Source organism: Solenopsis invicta, chromosome 7 (assembly GCF_016802725.1).
Source record: "Solenopsis invicta isolate M01_SB chromosome 7, UNIL_Sinv_3.0, whole genome shotgun sequence".
Classification (NCBI taxonomy): Eukaryota; Metazoa; Arthropoda; class Insecta; order Hymenoptera; family Formicidae; genus Solenopsis; species Solenopsis invicta.
The window spans coordinates 12,099,484-12,119,327 of NC_052670.1; the positions used below are offsets into that span (position 1 = coordinate 12,099,484).

General features: G+C 29.3%; 4 protein-coding genes and 1 long non-coding RNA gene across 8 annotated transcripts in view; 1 reads left to right on the forward strand and 4 right to left on the reverse strand.

Moving 5' to 3' along the window:
- Window positions 1-19,844, forward strand: part of LOC105207491 — a 73,822-nt gene that overhangs the window by 30,478 nt on the left and 23,500 nt on the right. The window lies entirely within an intron of this gene.
- Window positions 1,139-4,403, reverse strand: LOC120358227. Of its 2 annotated transcripts, XM_039451719.1 has the most exons (3): window positions 3,245-4,403; window positions 1,366-3,092; window positions 1,139-1,259 (listed from the first exon to the last, which is right to left on the reverse strand). In XM_039451719.1, the coding sequence occupies exons 1-3, from the start codon at window positions 3,774-3,776 to the stop codon at window positions 1,191-1,193; spliced, it is 2,328 nt and encodes a 775-aa protein (XP_039307653.1). In that variant the 5' UTR covers window positions 3,777-4,403; the 3' UTR covers window positions 1,139-1,190. The 2 variants fall into 2 exon arrangements, with proteins under 2 accessions (XP_039307653.1, XP_039307652.1); XM_039451718.1 differs by having other exon boundaries at window positions 1,139-3,092; window positions 3,245-4,402.
- LOC105203132 lies at window positions 4,991-8,018 on the reverse strand. Of its 2 annotated transcripts, XM_039451723.1 has the most exons (5): window positions 7,817-8,018; window positions 7,421-7,628; window positions 7,265-7,348; window positions 5,809-6,281; window positions 4,991-5,631 (listed from the first exon to the last, which is right to left on the reverse strand). In XM_039451723.1, the coding sequence occupies exons 4-5, from the start codon at window positions 5,960-5,962 to the stop codon at window positions 5,459-5,461; spliced, it is 327 nt and encodes a 108-aa protein (XP_039307657.1). In that variant the 5' UTR covers window positions 5,963-6,281; window positions 7,265-7,348; window positions 7,421-7,628; window positions 7,817-8,018; the 3' UTR covers window positions 4,991-5,458. The 2 variants fall into 2 exon arrangements, with proteins under 2 accessions (XP_039307657.1, XP_025997318.1); XM_026141533.2 differs by lacking the exons at window positions 7,265-7,348; window positions 7,421-7,628; window positions 7,817-8,018 and having other exon boundaries at window positions 5,809-6,368.
- LOC120356839 lies at window positions 10,278-10,756 on the reverse strand. Its single transcript, XR_005575194.1, has 2 exons — window positions 10,633-10,756; window positions 10,278-10,540 (listed from the first exon to the last, which is right to left on the reverse strand). It is a non-coding gene; the product is annotated as an uncharacterized LOC120356839 (long non-coding RNA).
- LOC113006289 lies at window positions 11,004-17,869 on the reverse strand. Of its 2 annotated transcripts, XM_039451721.1 has the most exons (7): window positions 16,827-17,869; window positions 16,434-16,735; window positions 16,196-16,338; window positions 14,714-14,855; window positions 11,825-12,052; window positions 11,235-11,717; window positions 11,004-11,113 (listed from the first exon to the last, which is right to left on the reverse strand). In XM_039451721.1, exons 5-7 carry the CDS (start codon window positions 12,018-12,020, stop codon window positions 11,097-11,099), a joined length of 696 nt encoding a protein of 231 aa, XP_039307655.1. In that variant the 5' UTR covers window positions 12,021-12,052; window positions 14,714-14,855; window positions 16,196-16,338; window positions 16,434-16,735; window positions 16,827-17,869; the 3' UTR covers window positions 11,004-11,096. The 2 variants fall into 2 exon arrangements, with proteins under 2 accessions (XP_039307655.1, XP_039307656.1); XM_039451722.1 differs by having other exon boundaries at window positions 16,434-17,869.

Genomic DNA, 19,844 nt, shown 5'->3' on the forward strand with positions numbered 1-19,844 from the left:
ACCGGCAGAAATGGTGTCTCTCGACGCTAGCGCTCGGCTGCCGCACACACGCGGAGCCGCGCTCGTACGTGTGTCTAGGCTGCGCGGCGACGATCGGGGTGCGGGCGGAAAGTGGTGGGGGGCTTTACGATAGTGCATCCTCCTCGCTCGACGCTGGGTCGAGAGAGAAAGCATTATTCGACGTGATACCATGGGCGAAGTCGGTGTCCTCTGCTTATATTTTTCATTGCATTTTCTTGTAGTCGATTTCGAGAGCTTTCCAAAACACTATAAATAAGTTTATTTTGGTTAAGGACTTTCCGAGTTATGACGCTTGAAGGTAACAGTACACCGTAACTTTCAAGCCTCACAACTCGGAAAGTACTCAGCAAAAATAAACTTTCTTATAGTGTTTTGGAAAGGTCTTGACACCAGCTATTAGATTCTGGAACCAAAAATGAGGTGTCCTATTTAAAAAAGTTAATGTTATTTTGATATGACCTTGGCGACGCCATCCAAGGTCAAACTGATAAAATCAGTAAATAGATCTTTTAAAACCCTACAACTTTTGTCTGAAACATTTTTCTTTAAAATGTCGCGTTTACGAAAAAATCGGGTGGGACGGGTGGTCTGGGACACCTGGTATAGTGTCGTTAGCACGACAAAATAAAGATGTGATAAATTATAGAGAATATAAAATGAACTTTATTCAGTAACTGATACAGCATCAATTGAGCACAATAAAAAAGGCAAGAAAGTCACACACTAAGAATAGTCAATTTGGAGCGCGTAATTATATTAAAAGGAATGTGCTGCCCTTTTAAATAATTTAAAATTGCTTTTTTTCACATATAGAAGAATGCTTATGCACGTATAAACCAAGAATATTCCTTGATATGTACATGTGATACATACTTGATATATACATTAGGGTGGTCCTTATTTATATAGGAAATTTTTTTTTTTTTCAATTTAAATAGTAGGACCCCCTAGTTCTCTTTCATTATACAAAAAAACAACCCATATAAAATTTTAGATCGATCGGATAATATTAACCTGTGCCCCATCGAATTTAAATTTGAAAAAATCGATTTTTTAATTCTTTTAACTAATCAGTTTCTAAAAATTATGTTACGATTAAATAAATACCAAAATTGTGTAATATAGAACTTGTTTATTTATTTTATAAGTACAAAATCTGATATTTATAACTATAAGTATGGTTTATTTAACGTCTCTCGACTATGTCCTGGATACCTTTTACGATAATCTTGTACCGCCTACAAAAGAAAGAACATTAAATTATATATAATAAAAATTAACAAAAATAGAGGCACAATACAAATGGAAAAGTTGAAAAAATATCAGAAACGAGATCTTGCAAACCTGTAAAATAAATTGTTTTTGAGATTCGTCATACGTAAATTTTGAGTTAAACTCTTCCATCAATTTTACACCTCTTTCCGCTGTATCGTTTACCACTCTCAAAGAATTTATGATTTTCCTTCCTTTTTTATAACTATCCTGATCTTTCCAGTGCATAGGATCTAGTTGTAGAAAATCTTGAGAAATTTCGAACCTACCAAATAATTTTTTCGAATTATTCGTAATTATTTCCTGGGGAAGATCTTTATTAAGGAAGTATTCCAAATCATCTAATTTGATAAATAGTTTCTTTCTCATTTCTTCTGGTTCTTTATCGTTTTTTTCGTCCGCTTCATTTGTTTCTCTGTCCAGAAGTATCTTTTGTGCTATATCTCTTCTCTCTTCATCACTTATTCTTTCATCAAATATAGAAAAAGCCGCACATTCTTCATTCAAATACCATAAATGGTTAATAAACTTATTAATTGCTTTTTCCGCAACTAATTTGTCGTCGATCTTATAAGCTATCAATTTTTTTAGAAAATTGATATCGTTAAGAGGAGCTTCGATCGCGTTCGGAGCAGAAAACCATGCCTCTGCATAGCATTTTATTATAAAACAACAAATCCGTCTTAGAGCTTTTTCCTCCTTATGGGTTAATTTGAATTGTTGTCTAAACATATATATTTTTAAGCAATATATTGCTTTGGCCATCCATCGAGCTAAATGACATGCTCCAGGCTGATGAAAATGTATTCCTCGTGATGGTGTCTCTCCTAAGAATATTATAATTAATTCTAAAAATTCTTGATAATCGTCACGAGGTAGATCTTCTTCAATTTTTTTTTTAGCATAGAGTAATATCTCATTTGCATCGTCTTTTAACATTTCTCTAACACTTGCATCTGACAACCATGTTAAATATTGCGTTTGGTCAATATCTTTCCATGTATTTTTGAACCTTTTGAATAGGGGTACGTCTGGTCCTTTACTAGGAAAAAGTTGTATTTCGTCAAATACGCCTTGCAGTACAATTTCGAAAATGTGATGACGGCAAGCCAGAAATAAAATATCACGATCCAGTTTTTGTTCCAAAAGATAACATGCACCTTTCAAACGACCTGTATTGCTTGCAGTGGTATCAAAAACGACAGCTTGAACAATATCTAATAATGACCATTCGTGTAAGGTATCGTAAACAGCCGATGATATTTCACGTCCAGTTCCCGACGAAAGTTCAGGAACTCCTAAAAGTTGCTCTACGTTTGGAGCTGTAGCTATGACTGGAAGACGATCAACATTTTTTTTTCCAGTAATGTCTGGAAGTATCTTAGAATCCCAATGAATAACCACAAAATTTAAATTCAAATTGTAGAATTTTGACTTTACATCCAGTGAGATCTTTTTACGATAATTTTCTCGAGCTGTCTTAATGGAAGTTCGATTAATGACGAACTCTTGTGGATTTAAATTGATAGCATCTACGCAAGCTGTCAATATGTGAACAGCGTCCCTATCACTAATTTTACATCTGTCTAATGCTGCTGAGAGTCGAGCAGTCAAAATATTTTTTCTAGCTCTTTTACTTTTTGACAGCTTAGGACTCGAAGAAAAATTATTTTCTGTTTCCGTTTCTGCATATTCTTCACTTTTTGATGTGCCGGGTTGGCTAGAAAATGGTATATCTGTTTCAATTTCCATTTCCGACTCGTTAGAAGAATCAGTAAAAGAAGACAGATAATCATGTACTGAAATATATAGAAAAAAAATAAAAGGTTGTATTAAATTACATCTCACATCACAATTGCAAGGACGCAAGATAAATACAGAATTACTGGAAAGAAAAAATTCTAACACTAAAAGTTACTTTGTAGAATTATATTAAATAAATGTCAGTTACCTGTACTTGCAATTTCACAATATTGTTTTCTTCTTCTTTGCAATTCCTTTTCTTCTTGCGCAGCTTTCTTCAATTCGGCAGTACTTAATTTCATATCTATTCCCAACATACAACCAGGTCGTCCATTTTTCCTTTGCATAAGTAAAAATTCCTTATCTTCATTGATTTTTATTATATCTAATGCATTAGCATGTGCTATATCAAAGAGATTATTTAAGCTGTCTTCAAATTCTTTCTCTTTTTGTCTACAAGATATACTCGCTCGCGTTTTATGCTTTCCCAGCTTTTTGAAGTTTTCATACAGCTTCTTGCATTTTTTAATACAATCAGAACGATCTTGAGTTGGTATACGAGCCTTTTTCCAAAATATTAAACATTCGTCAATTACAAGAGAAGCACTGTCATGTAAGTTTAATTTCACTTCACGCATATTGTAAAACAATACACTTAAAACATCTCTTTGGCATGGTAATTTACTACCAGTAATTTGTTTTCTCATTGAACCGACAAGAAAAATAGGTTTTCGTGACATTTTCAAATTTGAAGAATAATGTATCAATGTAACTACTACGGTGTGGACGATTCGTGCACGATCCTGTTTCTGAGCGCCTCTGCGTGCGAGTTGTGTGTGTTAGTGACCGTGCACCAGCAAGAATTGACAATCGTCACACACACGAACACACATTGATTCGCACATTGCGGTTCTCCGTGCGCGACATAGGAACGTGTACGAACATCCGCAGCTTAGTAATTACAAAAAACAATTTTTATTTTTAAAATCAGCTGGCTAAGTGTACAGCGTTGTTGCCACAAAAAACAAAAGTCGACAATTATACTATTAACAATTATTATTACAATTATATTACCAATTTTTTTATTTGTTTTATCGTGTGTACAATTGACTCTTTGTACGACAAAACGAATGAAGGGAAGAACGATGTAAGTCCAATTTCTTTGAAAATGAGTTTGACACTTGTACAATTATTTTAAATTTTGGGTCCTATGGGGCACGGGTTAATATTTACTGATCGGTCCCAACTTTTGCAAGAAATAGTTATTTATATAATGGAACAAATTGAAGGGGTCCTGCATAAAAATATGTTAAGTTCGAAAATAAGGACCACCCTAATATACATGTATGTACACACTGATAACGTGCAGTGCTCGTATATGCTTTATATACAGGGTGCGGAAAAAGTACTGGAATCTAATAGCTAGTATCGAGAACTTTTTAAAACACTATAAGAAAATATCTTTTTAATCAATACTTTTTGAGTTATGATGCTTGAAAATTACAATTCTGTAAAACTTATATTTTCCGAGATATTCAGGGGTTCCGGTACTTTTGCCGCACCCTGTATGCATATATATTCCTTTAATGCGCTCTAATGCATAAATTTTCATCAATATACAAAAGAAGTGTTTTAATAAAGGTACGCCAGTTTTATTTTGTAAAATAATTATTTGAATACTTTACAAAACTTTTAAATTTTACAATTAGCACATAATAGTATATAATTCAAACAATATAAATTTAAATTATATTTGCAAACTAAAGAAACATAAAATATATAGAATAGTGAATTTAAGAACTAAATTAACTCATTATCTGTAAACATAAAAAATGTGTTTCATATAATAAAAAAATTAATTCGTAAAGACATATATATGATAAAATTAAAAAATAAGAAAACTATATCGTCAAAATTAAATCTCTTTTTTTTTTTAAATAAAATTGCATGTTTGACAGGGATTAAAGGTATATATTTTGCATATCTTTGAGAGTTATATAAATCTCTTGTTATCACATATATCTTTTTATCACATATATCTTGAACAAATATAAACTTTTAAATTATACTTATTACCAAAAGTATGACTTATTACTTAAAACAAAAAAGGTACTTAGGAGTCTTAATACTTTGGATCTATAGACTTGTATACACTAACGCTCACAAGTATTTGTTTACTCAAAGGTTTCAAATTAATATAAAACAAGAAAACAATCCTGAAATATTTGTAGCGCTTTTTCACAGTTTTAAACAAACATAACGCAATATACTTGTAAATTATCAAATTATTAATCTCGAAAAGTTGGTAAAAATAGTATTTTAAGAAATATGCTGGAATTATAAGCGATAGTGTACATAAAATTTAAATAAAAATTAAACCATCGTAACAAACTTAGATTTTAAAATAATATAAATACTTTGTTTAAACTTGTGCATCAGTCTCATTCACTGTTTCTTCGTTGTTCTCTTCGATTGCTATATTGTTCACGTTTTTAGTGGCATTACGGATGCGATCTTTGCATCTAACCAGCCAAGCTTTGATGAAACTGATTACTTCTGCCTCGGTTGAACTGCTTTTGCAATATCGAACAGCACCTAATATAACAAAATAGTGCAAAATAGAGGTATAACACAAAGTGTATTAAAAAATATTGTATCTACCTATATAATCATTAATAGTCATATCTTTTGGAATATAACGCATCACATTTGAAGCAGAAGCTTTTTTCTAAGATGAAATGCGTATGCAAAGAAAAAACAAAAACAATTTACCCAAAATGACCGAAGCTATCACTAGATTTTTGAAGATCTTTTTTTTAGCACCTTCCCAGGAATACATTGTTCCAACTTCATTTGTGAAGACTCTGTACATAATTCTTCTCGTGACTTCTTTAACATTTAAGCCCCCGACGCAACTTACTTCCATAATCTAAAATAGTTTCAATTACCGTTACAAAAGTATTAATGACTATCAATTATCATTATGTACATATTCGACTTCCTAATTATTTAAGATCATATCAATTTTTTTTTATTTTCAGTATCAACGTTAAGCCACTGTTCTAATTCAGCTAATGTTTGTTCGTTTACTGGAAATAGATGTACGACATCTGGAATATCATTGACGGTTATCGTCGGCTCATTTTGAATTTTTTTATTTTTTAATAAAAGGGCCATACTTTCCATCACATCGTTCAATTTCAAGTGCATAGCGTTCAGTTCTTTCAACATTTGCTTCTGAAAGCCTAAAATTTACCAACTGAATTAGTAGTATCTTTAATTATAGCAACAAAAATAGTTGATAATATTTTTCTACGCCAACATAAAAAACTGGTTTTTATAGCTGTCAGTTGTTTACAAAAAATTAGCCGCAAAGAGAGTACAAAAGTCATTGCCGTTCGCAAAGCTGAAAGTAAATTTTTCTAATAAATAACAAAAAGCAATAATTAAAGTAATAAACAATTGTAATTTTTTTTTATTACAAATGTGATAATAATTTTTTTATTCCTTTTTATTTTAACTTCATTTAAAAATAATTTGTTTGACATCTTTCTACGTTGCAATATGTTATTTTTATGTCATTTTCAAGACCTTCAAATAAAAAACGGATAAACTTAATCGTGAAAATCTTGAATTATAAGAAATCTTTTCTAATAATTCAGGTGTACGACGATTTTCAATTACTTCACTTTCAATTTTAATCAACAATGTATCCTTAAACTGTGTTTATTTCATCTGTTATTTTTATTTATTGACTATGGAGAAAGTTTATTTGTTTATGACAGTTGTGATATATGAGTTTCACGATTAAGTTTATCCGTTTTTTTATTTCAAGCTCTTAACAATGACGTAAAAATGACATTGTAACGTCGAACATGTTGAGCAAATTGAAGTAGATAATTGACTAATAAAAAGATCATTAGCACATTTGTGACTATATTACGATCACCGTCATGAGATTTAGAAAAAAAAAATAAATAAAAATACGTATGGAACTAGTATGGCTAACTTCACACAGAGAATAAACAAAACTGAGTTTTTTTATCTTCTCTTTCTTTTAGAGAAAAACTTACAGAAAAGCCTACACTTTCGATGACAAGCGTAGAAAAAATTATTCTTTATGCTTCAAATATAAAATTACTTTTGTGCTCGAGCATCTTTGCAGCGCTCACGTAAAGTATCACTTTCCGCTCTTGATATTAAACGTACAATTAAAGTGTTAATTTACCTGTATCTATTTTTCGAGAAATTTCACATTCAGTTGTTGATTTAGTTACATTCTCGACTGGCAGATTTTGAACTAAGTTATTATCTAGAAAAATAGTAAAATTAATTATGAGATAGAAACCTTACAATATTGTATCTAGGAAAAATAAATGTTTACCATTTGTTATAAGGCAGCTTGGAGAGGGATAAATATTAGTATCTGAATCAGACCGTGACAAATCAGAAGATTCAATATCAGATAAATGTCTTGCTAATTTCTTTTTAGTCTTTCCTCGTTTATGATGACGCTGTTTGCTTAATTGTTCATTTTGCGATGAAAGATCAGACGTATGTTTGGCCTTTTCGTTGAGTAACAGATAGATCTTCTAAAAAGAACATTGATGATTTTTATAATCTTATATAATATACAAGATATTACTAAAATTGCTGTTTCTATTTGAAAATTGTTTAACTTACAAAATAGCCTCTTAATTTATTAATTTTTATTTCAGTAAAAAGGATACTCATATTTAGTTATATAAATAAAAAACATTTTATAGGATACACTTCTTACCGTAGCTCCCTAAAATAACAACTTTATGATGATTCCAGTCATCTTGTGGTGCTTTTTTTAATTTTATAAAATCATTAATTTTCTTTGAATTCCAATGTGATGGAGGCCACATCTCGCACTCCTTTGTATCTTTTGAGTACAAAGTTTTTGGTACTGCTTCAACTGCATCTTCATCTTCAAATTTGACAACGTACCAATCCATTTACAAGTGATTACATTAGTACGGTTATAATTTATACTTATTATACGTCGTTAATAAAAAAAATAATTTTATAAGATAAAGTTATAAAACATAATGGATATATTAGATAAAAAAAATATATTTTGATTAGACAATATATTGTACCACAGAAAAAAATAATTTTGCTATTGCAGAAAAATTGTCTTTGCTGTTGCATATGTGTAGTGGCAGCAATAAACTTTAATCGACACAACTAATTATAAAAATTATTTGTTAGCAAAGCAGAATCTGTTTTGTTAAAATAGAAAATATTTGCAGAGTGTCTTTGGAATTAGATTAATTTGTTGTTAAAGTAAAATAATATATTCTTACCAAATACTTTTATTATTAAAGCAAAACTATTATGCATACAAATTGCAACAGAATAATTTGTTTTAACAAACTACATGTAGCAAATAGCAATTAGTACTTTTGCTGTCCACATATTATAATAACTAATACATTTTTCTACAGCAGGATAAAATCTGTTATGCTAACAAATTATTTTTCTCCGTAATTTTTCTCCTGTTATTTGATAAAGTTTTCAATTTAATACTGTATATAATCTAAACAGTTAATTTTTTTGTTTAAAATATATATTTGCACTAATATCAATTCATTAAAACCAATAATTTTACAAAATACAGCTTATTAAAATCACAATTTAAATCGATGATTTCGATCACTTAATTTAGCCCTGATAGCACAAAAAGATTTCTGCAACGTTGCAGGAACATTACATTGAAATCTTGAAACTATTTCAGTAACATTGCGTAATGTCTCTGAGACGTCTCTGCAAGATTGCAGAAATGTCAAAATGTCCGCTTCGGTTACATTTGCAACATTGCAGAAATGTTACAAGAAACATTTCTGAAATATTACATAATGTTTCTTGCAAGATTTCTGCAATGTTACAAATTGGTTATGGAATGTCTCGGTAAGGTTGCTGCAATGTCTTTGGTTTCATTTCTAATATTACAGGTACGGAAAAAATAAATTAAGAAAATAAATATTAAATAATAATGATTTTATTTTTTATATTGATATATATATTAATAATGAAATTATAAAATATTTGTAATATAATATATATAATAATAAAATAGTACAATATATAAATACTTTTTTCTCACGTAAATATCATTAACATATGAATAATTATTCTATGAAATTAATGTGATAGTAAATAATATTGACAGTAGTAAATAAAAAGGAAAGATAAATGAAGTTAGTAAAAGAAAATAATTAAATAAAGTAAATAAAATAAAAAAGAAGCTTTAGAATTGTGGTTTTTTTTATGTACGTTATGTACGTTATCAAAATGTAATATTATCGTAACTTCCTTATATATTATCAATTATTTGTAGAATTAATTCTACAAATAATTGATAATATATAAGGAAGTTACGATACTATTCTATTTTCGTTAATAAAAATGGACTTGTAACTGTGCCTTGCAATATTTTACAACTACGCTATTGCAGAATGGTCGCATATTGCTTACCTCATTTATAATTAAAAAGAAATATATATAAAATATATATATAAGTTAAATATATTATTTGTCGTCATTTGACGTCTTATTCTGATATTTACTAAAAATGAAATAATAAAATATATTAAAATTATTGATAGCATATAAATATATACATACATATATATATATATATATATATTTATATATATAATTTATTATTTGTTCAAAAGATTTGATAGTAAAAAATTGAAGCAAATGAGAAAAATACAAAGTTGAATAACTTTGTATTTCTAAAATGAAATAATTAAAGATTCAGTATTTAATTTTCTCATATATTCACTTTACTTCTAGATCGAACATCGGCCTTTAAAAATATATATAAATGTATTATAATTATATAGTTAATGTTATCATTTTTTTTCCATATATAAGTCGACTCCGCTTTTGGCGAAAGATGGTGATGAAAGATGTTGAACCAATTAAAATTTAAACACTATCATATAAAAATATATATAGTATTTATATAATGTGTTTTATATGAATATGTTATTAAGTATTATAAAAGTTTCATTGTTACATAAGTAACATTTAAAAATGCAATGTAAAATAAACGGTTCATTCATTGATCAAAAAGCACGATCGACTAAAAAAAAATTAAATTATTAAGTTAACTTTGACGTTGATATATATTTTAGTTTTATATTTGGTTGAATGTATATATATATATATATATATATATATATATATATATATATATATATATATTAAAGGCCGATTTTTTGTGTATAAACTCCGTTTTTATATTAAGTTATTAATAAATCCAATTATACAGCAAATTTGTAGAAAATTAACATTATATTGTTCAATATCTTTCAAAAATTTATTAATTTAATCCAATTTCTAAAAACTTACGTTTTCTTTGGTTCGAGGCTGCGTTCATATCTTAATGTGGCTTGTACGAGCCATTTAGATATGTTTTGTATCATGTCTTTGTCAGTTACTTTATCGTCCGTAATACGCACAGCTCCTATTAACATATTTATTAATCATATTTATATTTTTAATATCGTATTAATAAACTCTCTCTCTCTAAAAATAATTTAATATCTCGAAACTTACGCATAATACATTTCGAAAGCAGCAGATCCTTAAATCCCATTTTCTTTAATTTTCCGGCCCAGCTGTATTGTATTGCTAACTCATTTGCGATTGATCTTTTTAAAATGTTTATAATCAATTCGTGACTGTCACGTCCTCCGATTCTATTAAATGAAATTGCCTACAAAAATTATAATTTATTACTTCTCAGTTTGAAAAATTTTACCAGAATCAATGATGCTGGGTATACATTTAAAGAAATATGTTGGAAAAATATTTACCATTTGTTCGAAAAAATCTTGATTTTTGAGGTCCTTCTCCATGTTTTGTAATTCCTCGTTAGTTTTTAAGGGTAGAGTTACAAGTTCTTGCAAAACTGATATTTCTTTATCTTTTGGGTAATATTTTGATTTTCTTCTACTTTGCAGAGACGATCATCTATTGAATTTAATTTTGCCAATATTTGGTTTAATCGTCTCAATATTTCATTGCAGCTGAATATCTAGAAAAAGTAGAAATATTTTTGAATACATACATAATAATTGCTATCGTACTATAAAAAATAAGTAATTTTGTTAGTGTTAATATAATATATGAAATATATAATTTTGTATAGTATTAACTTTTGCCTGGAGTGTCTACTAAAGTGGATGAGGACTCTTTGTTCATATTTTTTTTACAAAAGAGTTCTTCACTTCGTAGATCTTCGTTTTGTATTACTTTTATGTTTGTAGTGTCTCGAGTGGCTAACAAAGTAGATGAGGACTCTTTGTTCATATTTTTTTTAGAAAAAAGTTCTTCGCTTTGCAGATCTTTGTTTTGTGTTACTTTTGTGTTTGTCGGTTCATTAGCAATAAATGATTTCGGCAACGGCGGCGGTGGTGTTGCAAATGTTCTTATTTTCTCAGTCACTTCTTTTTCAGGAACAGTGTTATTGTTTTGATCGCTGTCGTCAGAACCTGACGAAGGATATACAAAATTATCATTTTTAAATGTCTTTTTTTTGCATGCTGTACGTTTGTGACGTGAAATGTCGATGTCGGAAGTATCCAAGTCGGAATATTTTTGGGCAAGTTTTACTTTTTCAATTCCTGACTCATATGTACCTGCAAAAATTAATTGAGAATACAATGTATAAAATCGCAACATTTTATTATATTAATATATTATTTATTGACTTAAATTAAAGTTGTCGCAAAATAAATTTACTCACTTGACGTTCCAAAAATGCGCAGAATTTTATGAGTAGTCCAGGTGCAATCAGGACTGGTTTTTGCGATAATTGTTTTCCGAATTTTCTGTTCGCTCATATAAGGCGGCCAGTGACACATTGTATTATCATTAAAAATCCACGATGAAGGCACCAATTGGAGTCCGTCATCAAAAAGTGCAATTGTAAATTCCGACATTTTTGATAAATATCCTATAAATATCCTAAAAACTAATTAAAATAAATGAATACATTTTTCTATACAAAACGTATTACGTAATTGATTTCGGATTTTCTTGTCGGAATTTTGCTACAGCAATTTAATATGAGCAACTAAAAAAAATTAACATTAATTTAAATTATCTGGTATAATAATAGTAGTAAATAAAAGGAAAAGATAAATAAAGTTAATGAAAGTAAATAAGTAAATGAAAAAAGGAAATAAAATAAAAAAGAAGCTTTAGAATTGTCGTTTTTTAATGTATGTAATGAAACTATAATATTATCGTAATTTTCGTATATATTATTAATTATCAAGTATTTGTAGAATTAATTGAAATCCATTATATTTTAAATATTATATTAGATGTTATCCTAGCTACATTATTATATTAGATTTTATCCTAGCTACATTATTTAACAATTTACTATGAGCATATTTTATATTAAAGAAATGTAAAGTCAGATTTTTTAAAAATTAATAAAATAAATTTTACGTGTGTATGATAGGAAACACAATACTTAAATTATTTTTATAAGGCATTTTCCACATTTTAGCTTGAATTTTTTCGCATGGCCATACACGTATGCGATTCTCTTCAGTCACAATTTGTATATTAAATGTACTTGATTCGCAAGGTACCAAGTACAGATTTTTAATACGTTTTAATTTTTTACCAATAATTAATTTTTTAGAATCTTCAGATTTTACAAAATTTAAAACTAAAATTACATTTCCATTTTCTAAAAGTATACAATTATTTTGTTGATTAGCGCAGTGAATTGAGTATGAATTAGTCTGAAGTATTTTGAATTAAGAAACAACATTATATCCGTCTATGAGAGGTCCGGCTTTGTGAGATTTTTTGAAACTCATGTTATTATAACAGTTAATGGAATTTAAGGTCTTAAAACCCAACATTTCTATTTCGGCGTACCGTTTTACTAATTGCTGAAGAGGTTTATCTGGTTTACGAATCAGTGTTTTAATATATGCCATGTGATTTTCAAACGGAAATGCACTAAACTCATCTACAGAATCATACTTTTTAACGTCTGTACAAATATGTAACAAATTGTGAATATTATGAGAAACGTATTGCTCACCATAAATTTGAGTAAATAAATTAACAAAATATTCTAATAAACTTTGCGCATAGTCTACATTAACAATATGTTTTGAAAGAATTGGGCTTGTAAGAATAGTCATTCCAACATGTAAACTTAAAAAATTTAAATAAATTTCTTTTCTTAAAATATTTTTTAGTACGACCGGACCAGTATATAAAAGGAATTGGCGAAATTCAGTTGCCTTCCATAGTCTAAAATCTTTCAAAGATCTCGGTCTTCGATGAGAAGATTACTCAGAAGGCACTGTGTTTCGTAAATTAATTAATGCGTCTGATATCATTTGTTTCATATAATTCGAAAGTTTCACTGAATTGGTCCAATATGCCAAAGTAAAATTAGTTTTTTGACAACTCCTAAACACACTAAATGCATATAATCCAGCGGTACGTCTGTTACAGGTTTAAAATTAGGAATACTGTTTAATATTGTTTCTCCTATCTGATGATCATACTTATAATTTCTAAAATCTTCGTCAGTTCTTAAAGCAAAATTTTCTGTAGGAAAACATACTCGTCCGTTAATGTACTTTCCTTGAATAGTGCACTTCGTACAACTATTATATCCATTATGGTTTTTAATATTTAAAATAAAAGACTTAGCTGGGGCGTCACATATTAACCCATGGATCTTAATTTCAACTCTTTGTCCGTCATCATTAATTAATGGATTATTTATTACTAAAATTGCTTCATCGACAAATTGTTGCAAGAAGAGATTATTATTTGCAGGTTTTGCTTCGCCATAGTATGCCCCAACAATATATACCGATTTCGTAACAGAATTCGAACATAATATAGGCCATAAAGAAACATTACCAGATTTCGTAATCGGTAATCCATCAATATTTATAAAAACTTTAAGAATATTAGTGGGACCAACTTGATGAACATGTTCTCGCAGCATTTTCGTAAGAGCTTTCTTAAAACCAAAATGATAATACTTCATTTCTGCAGGAATATATTCGACATTTCTGGGAGTATTTAGCAAAGTCCGCGGATCTTTAGGAAATGGCAAACCTGTACGTTTCCGTACAAAATAACCAATAAATTGCGTACAGATTTATGCGATATACGATCATTTATAAACCAATGACACAAATCTTTTTTAAAATCATTATAATTTTGTACATTTGCATTATCAATTTCATTTGCCGATTCACTTTCTGACTCAAACTCTTCAACTTCACTTGTTGACTGTAAATAATCTTCAACTTCGTCAGATAAACGTACATCATCGATATTTTCTGTTGAATCTATATTATTAACAATATTAAAGTTAACATTATTGTCAAAATTATCATCGTCACTATCAGAATCGGTACTTGATTTTGGAATTGTATTATCATTTTGATTTTGAAATATTTTGCTTGAAATTTTTTTTTCAGTGGAAGATACATAAGAACAACTTGGTGTTGGTTCGACTATATTACTATCTACATCTATAGCAGTATTTTGTGCAATCAATCTTCGAATATGTCTTTGAGAGTAACATGAAAATCTTTTCCGTTTTTTATCCATTAAGAAAATATGTGATTATACATACGCTTTTCCGAGAAATTTTCCTGGCACGCACAAACGGCAAATGCTGTATACTAGTACCAATAGATTTATAATAAATTTGGTTTCAATAAATGTCAACTTTTTGTTCTCCTTTGAATCGACTCTCTGTATAGAACAATAAAGACCTGGAACGATATAACATAAGTTGTTACTTTAAAAAAAATTGTAACAATAAAAATCCAGAGTAATGACAAATTGAAAAAATGAGAAAAATAAATACGTTTATACTTCAATTATTTAGTTTAATTAATTTTAGAATAAATCGTTCAATTTTTAAATAAATAGAAAATTTTGTCCAATTTCAAAAATTTGTATATAAAAAAATTATAGTACTGCATATTTTCATATTGAACAGGTTACTTCTAAATAAAAATATACGTGATGTCTTTGAACTCATTGTCAATGCAGTGCCAAAATAATAAAAAGCGTTAAACAACACTTGCTTCAAATCATGTTTTTTTTTTGCGAAATGTCATTTATGAAATGGGTAAAACTGATAAAAGACAATGTAAACGACATTTTCTCTATCTTTTCTATAAATGTGTAATATGGAAGACAGAGAAATATGTGTTCACATCATTTTATCAGTCAGTGTATGAGTTAATGCATTAACAAAATATTTAATCTATTCTGCGTATTCTTATGAGAATCCTTCCTCGTGGTAACTCACAATTTATTTAGTCTTAATTCATATAATACTGATATATGCAACAATAATCGCCAGTCGCCACGCGGCACGATCGTCCTCGAGAGATATTTATTAAAAAGAACAGTGATCGAACGATCGTCCTCGATCCTGCCGTACGCCACATTCGCCATCTGTTGGCGACTTGGACCGCTCGCTGTTACTAAGGGGAACCCCTTGTGAGACACTATACTGAGGGCGCGCGATTTAATTTTAAATTGTTCCTTACAATATTATTTCTATAATATGAAAGTTACTTAAACATTTGGAAAGCTTGAAATTGAGAGCTCGAGACCACCATCTGACTTTATAATGAGGAATTTATATGGTATAGTGAATATTTTTATATGGTAAAAGTTGTAGAATTCTTCCTAATGAGAGAGAATATATAATGATGTACGATAAATTAAAATAATTTTACAAATTATACAAGTTATGTCAGTGTAAAGTTTTAAAAGCAAATACTTCCTTTTTAGTTTCGACCGCACTTTAGCGATTGATGTGTAACATGTTGGCATCTGATTTTAAAATGAGAGTCGGAAGTTAGCCACACTGCAGGGCCGAAATTGAAAAAATTGTATTCGCTTGCAAAACTTTAAACCAACATAACTTGTATAATTGGTAAAATAATTTTGTTATACTATACATTATTATACTTATTAGAAATAACAGTACCATTTTTATCATATAAAAATATTTATTTTACCATGCAAAAGTTTATGCATATCTCTCCGTTCTTTAATATAGATAATTTTTTTAAGTGATCATTGTAGTACTCACAATAGAGTTCAGGAGAAAATAAACTGAAGAAAAATGAACTGAAGCTATTCGACAAAGAATTGCGCACTCCGTGTTTAGCAATTTTTACCTTCAAAATATCCAAAATTCCATAAATTTGTTGGTTTCACATTCCACATGTCGTACTAGAAAATGTACAAAAAGAATTTTACATGCTCCAGATGTAAATAATTCCTAACAATTAATAGATAATTGAAAAATATTTATCTTAGATACATACACCTTTACTAACTAGACTGCCTTCATATGACTCATAAGGACCTTTCTCGGTCCTTATTATTTCACAACTTGATTCTAGAGCGCCATAATAAAGTCTCAAAAATTTGGACGTTGAGTTCGTTTATAGCTTTGTGCTCAGATTCTGATGGTTTGATGTGCGATTACAATGATCTTTAAAAACTATATATGGCACTCCTGTTTTGAATTGTATTTGAATAATGAAAAGCCTCATCAACTCTCTGGCTTTAATTTGTCTTCGAGACGTACAATACAGATGAGAGAACCTGTTTTTTTTTTTCATATCTAAATATGACAGAGAAATATATTCTTTTCATAAATTATATAAGCTCCAGTAGTGTAATTTTCAATAATATTCGAAATACATATCAATTACCTGGTATACAAAGCTTCAAATTCATTACCCCAAGCTTCAATTAATTCAGGGCACTCATACAGACACATTAGATTAGATACATAATCATAAACGCATAACATAATGCTTTTGCTCTCAAAACTGCTCCTCGCCTATAAAATAATTGTTTAAAATATATTTTTCTGTGTATTTAAGAATCGTGCAAAAGGAAATAATAATAAAAGATAACATTGAAACAATGTCTCATCACTAAGAAGGATCTTCTTTCGCCAATCCTATATCCACCTTTTTTTATGACCGCGTACCAGTGAGCGTGATTCTTTTGTATCCAAAAAGACTTTGTCTTGCCTTATTTCGAATGGTTGCACACACGCACTTAACACTTAATCCCGCCGCACGTCAAAACGCAGATAAAATATATTTGTTCAACGCAGTTCAACGTTTACAAGGTTATAGGTTATAGGCATCGATCACGCGCGCGGTAGATCGCAGCGCAGTACGGCTTGATTTTGCAATAATATATGATATGCGCGCGCATTTATCAGTTGAGACATTTCAGAAATCTCTTTGAAAGTTACATTTGCAATGTTGCAAAATATTACATTGCAAAAACCTTTCAAATGTAAGGTTAATCTCCCTGATAGCACATAAAGTTTCAGTTATGTTGCAGGGATGTTTCAATGTCTCAATTGTATATCAATACATTTGTAATGTCTCTGAGACCATTTTTTTTGAAATATCATAATTGGGATATTTCTGCAAGCATCTTGATTAAAACCTTACATTTGAAAGGTTTTTGCAATGTAATATTTTGCAACATTGCAAATGTAACTTTCAAAGAGATTTCTGAAATGTCTCAACTGATAAATGCGCGCGCATATCATATATTATTGTAAAATCAAGCCGTACTGCGCTGCGATCTACCGCGCGCGTGATCGATGCCTATAACCTATAACCTTGTAAACGTTGAACTGCGTTGAACAAATATATTTTATCTGCGTTTTGACGTGCGGCGGGATTAAGTGTTAAGTGCGTGTGTGCAACCATCATTGATGGACCCAAAATCAACGTTTTGTGCCAAAATTGACAAGAGCAAATAATTTCGTATTTTGGAAGTTTATCTATAAGGGTTTTTTTGCTTTATTGGATCCAATTTAAATTTTGAAATAGTGCACATATGAGTCATTATCAATTGTGGCACTTTTTTTCATTTATACATCAGTCTTTATCACTGAACTGATTAAACCAACCTTGGCACTTTGATTTATAGATGCAGCATTGGAAATGAGACATATTGATTATTGTGGATGAGGACTATTAATTTTTTATTAATGTGTGTAATAGGCCACATTTTGAGTGAATTGTCAAGTTTTCGAATATATTGTATTATATCAAAGAGGGCTGACGAACATGGTTTAGTATAAAAGTCTTCATGTTTTTTGTACTCGTACCCTAACATTTTAAAGTTTTCATGGTAACAAAAATTTTGTACTTCAACAATAGTTTTATCCTCAAGTTCAATAAATCTATCAGCCACTTTTGAAACGTGTATGCAATAGTTAATAGTTTCATATTTTTTATACTGAGGTGAAGTACAACCCTCGATTAAAGGATCTTTATTGTGTTCCATAGAGAATTTTATAGGAGCATTAATTGATTCTGTAACAAATTCTCTAACATTCTTTTCTTCAACAATTCGACGTACTACTTGTTCCAACGCGTGAGAAAATTTTCTAATTTTGTTTTTCAAATATTGCATATAATTTTCAAATATAAAAGCGCTAAAATTATCGAGCAAACCAAATAATCTAACACAATCACTCAAACGCACAAAATTATGAATATGTGAAATAAACGCTGGCCCATATAGTTTTTGTGAATTTATGATAAAATGTTTCAACAGATTGTGAGCATATAAAATATAATTTTCATAGCAAGAATAATATTGACTGATCAATATTGAACTAGCTGAACTGAGTACAATAAAATTATTATACATCTTAAAAGATATAATATCTTTTAAGATTATTGGGCCAGTATAAAGCAAGAGTAATCGGAATTCACTTGCTTTATATCTTTTGCATTCAGTAATAGGGCGAGTTTTTCGAGAAAACTCACACGGAATATGACTCCTCAATCTTAAAAGACGTTTAGAAATTTTATTAACGTCACAAGCACGTAATTTATAAGGAGGTTTACCATAAATCCATCCATACAGTTACAAAAAAAACTTTTTTGTTACAAAAAAAACTTTTCATACCGCCAAGTAAAAGACAATGCATATAATCTATAGGAACATTATCAATAATATTAAAATTCGGAATCTTTAGTAAAATAGTAGTACCAATGTGATGTTCAGGTTGAACTTTATTTCGAAATGAATGATCTGTTCTTTTATGAAGATTTTTAGTATCGACAAAACATAGTACTCTATTAGTCATGTCTCCTTCTATATCACATTTGGTACATGAAAAATAACCCGAATGCCCTTTAATAGCTAAAATGTATGATTTTGCAGGTGTATCGCAAATCAGCATTGACAACTTGAAATTGCATCTTATAAAGTTGATATATATCCCATTTTTTGATAATTCTATATTCGTTTACAAAGTCAGTTAAAAACTCATTAGCATTGGGCTTTACACTACCATGGTACAAGGCTACCATAAAAACTTTATTTTTAATTTTGTTAACTGATTTGACAGTACATAATATGGCCAAAAAGAACTATTTGTACTTTTGGATATAGGTAGACCATCAATATTCGCCGCTAATAAAATTTCTTGATCGGGTTTAATTACTATATTTTGTTTATTACATAAGTTACTTAAGGTTTCATTTATTCCAAAATAATAGTATAACCCTGATCCAAGTTTTTTTTGCATGTGTACGATTTGGCGTTTTTAAAAGTGTTCTCGCATCTTTGGGTAAATAATTATAGCCAGGTTCTTCTCGTAGAATGTGTAATAAACTATTAAGAGTTGAGTGAGTTACATTTTTGTTAATGGCCCATTTTTGTAATTTAGAGCAAAAAATATT

What these genes read in the sequence shown, in the direction of transcription:
- LOC120358227 (XM_039451718.1), bottom strand. Translation starts at nt 3,776, where the DNA reads ATGTCACGAAAACCTATTTTTCTTGTCGGTTCAATGAGAAAACAAATT. An exon ending in TTGTGAAATTGCAAGTACAG is followed by an intron (nt 3,093 to 3,244) that starts GTAACTGACATT and finishes TATATATTTCAG; the next exon opens with TACATGATTATCTGTCTTCT.
- LOC105203132 (XM_039451723.1), bottom strand. Translation starts at nt 5,962, where the DNA reads ATGGAAGTAAGTTGCGTCGGGGGCTTAAATGTTAAAGAAGTCACGAGA. An exon ending in GATAGCTTCGGTCATTTTGG is followed by an intron (nt 5,632 to 5,808) that starts GTAAATTGTTTT and finishes TTGTTATATTAG; the next exon opens with GTGCTGTTCGATATTGCAAA.
- LOC113006289 (XM_039451721.1), bottom strand. Translation starts at nt 12,020, where the DNA reads ATGTCGGAATTTACAATTGCACTTTTTGATGACGGACTCCAATTGGTG. An exon ending in GCGCATTTTTGGAACGTCAA is followed by an intron (nt 11,718 to 11,824) that starts GTGAGTAAATTT and finishes TAATTTTTGCAG; the next exon opens with GTACATATGAGTCAGGAATT.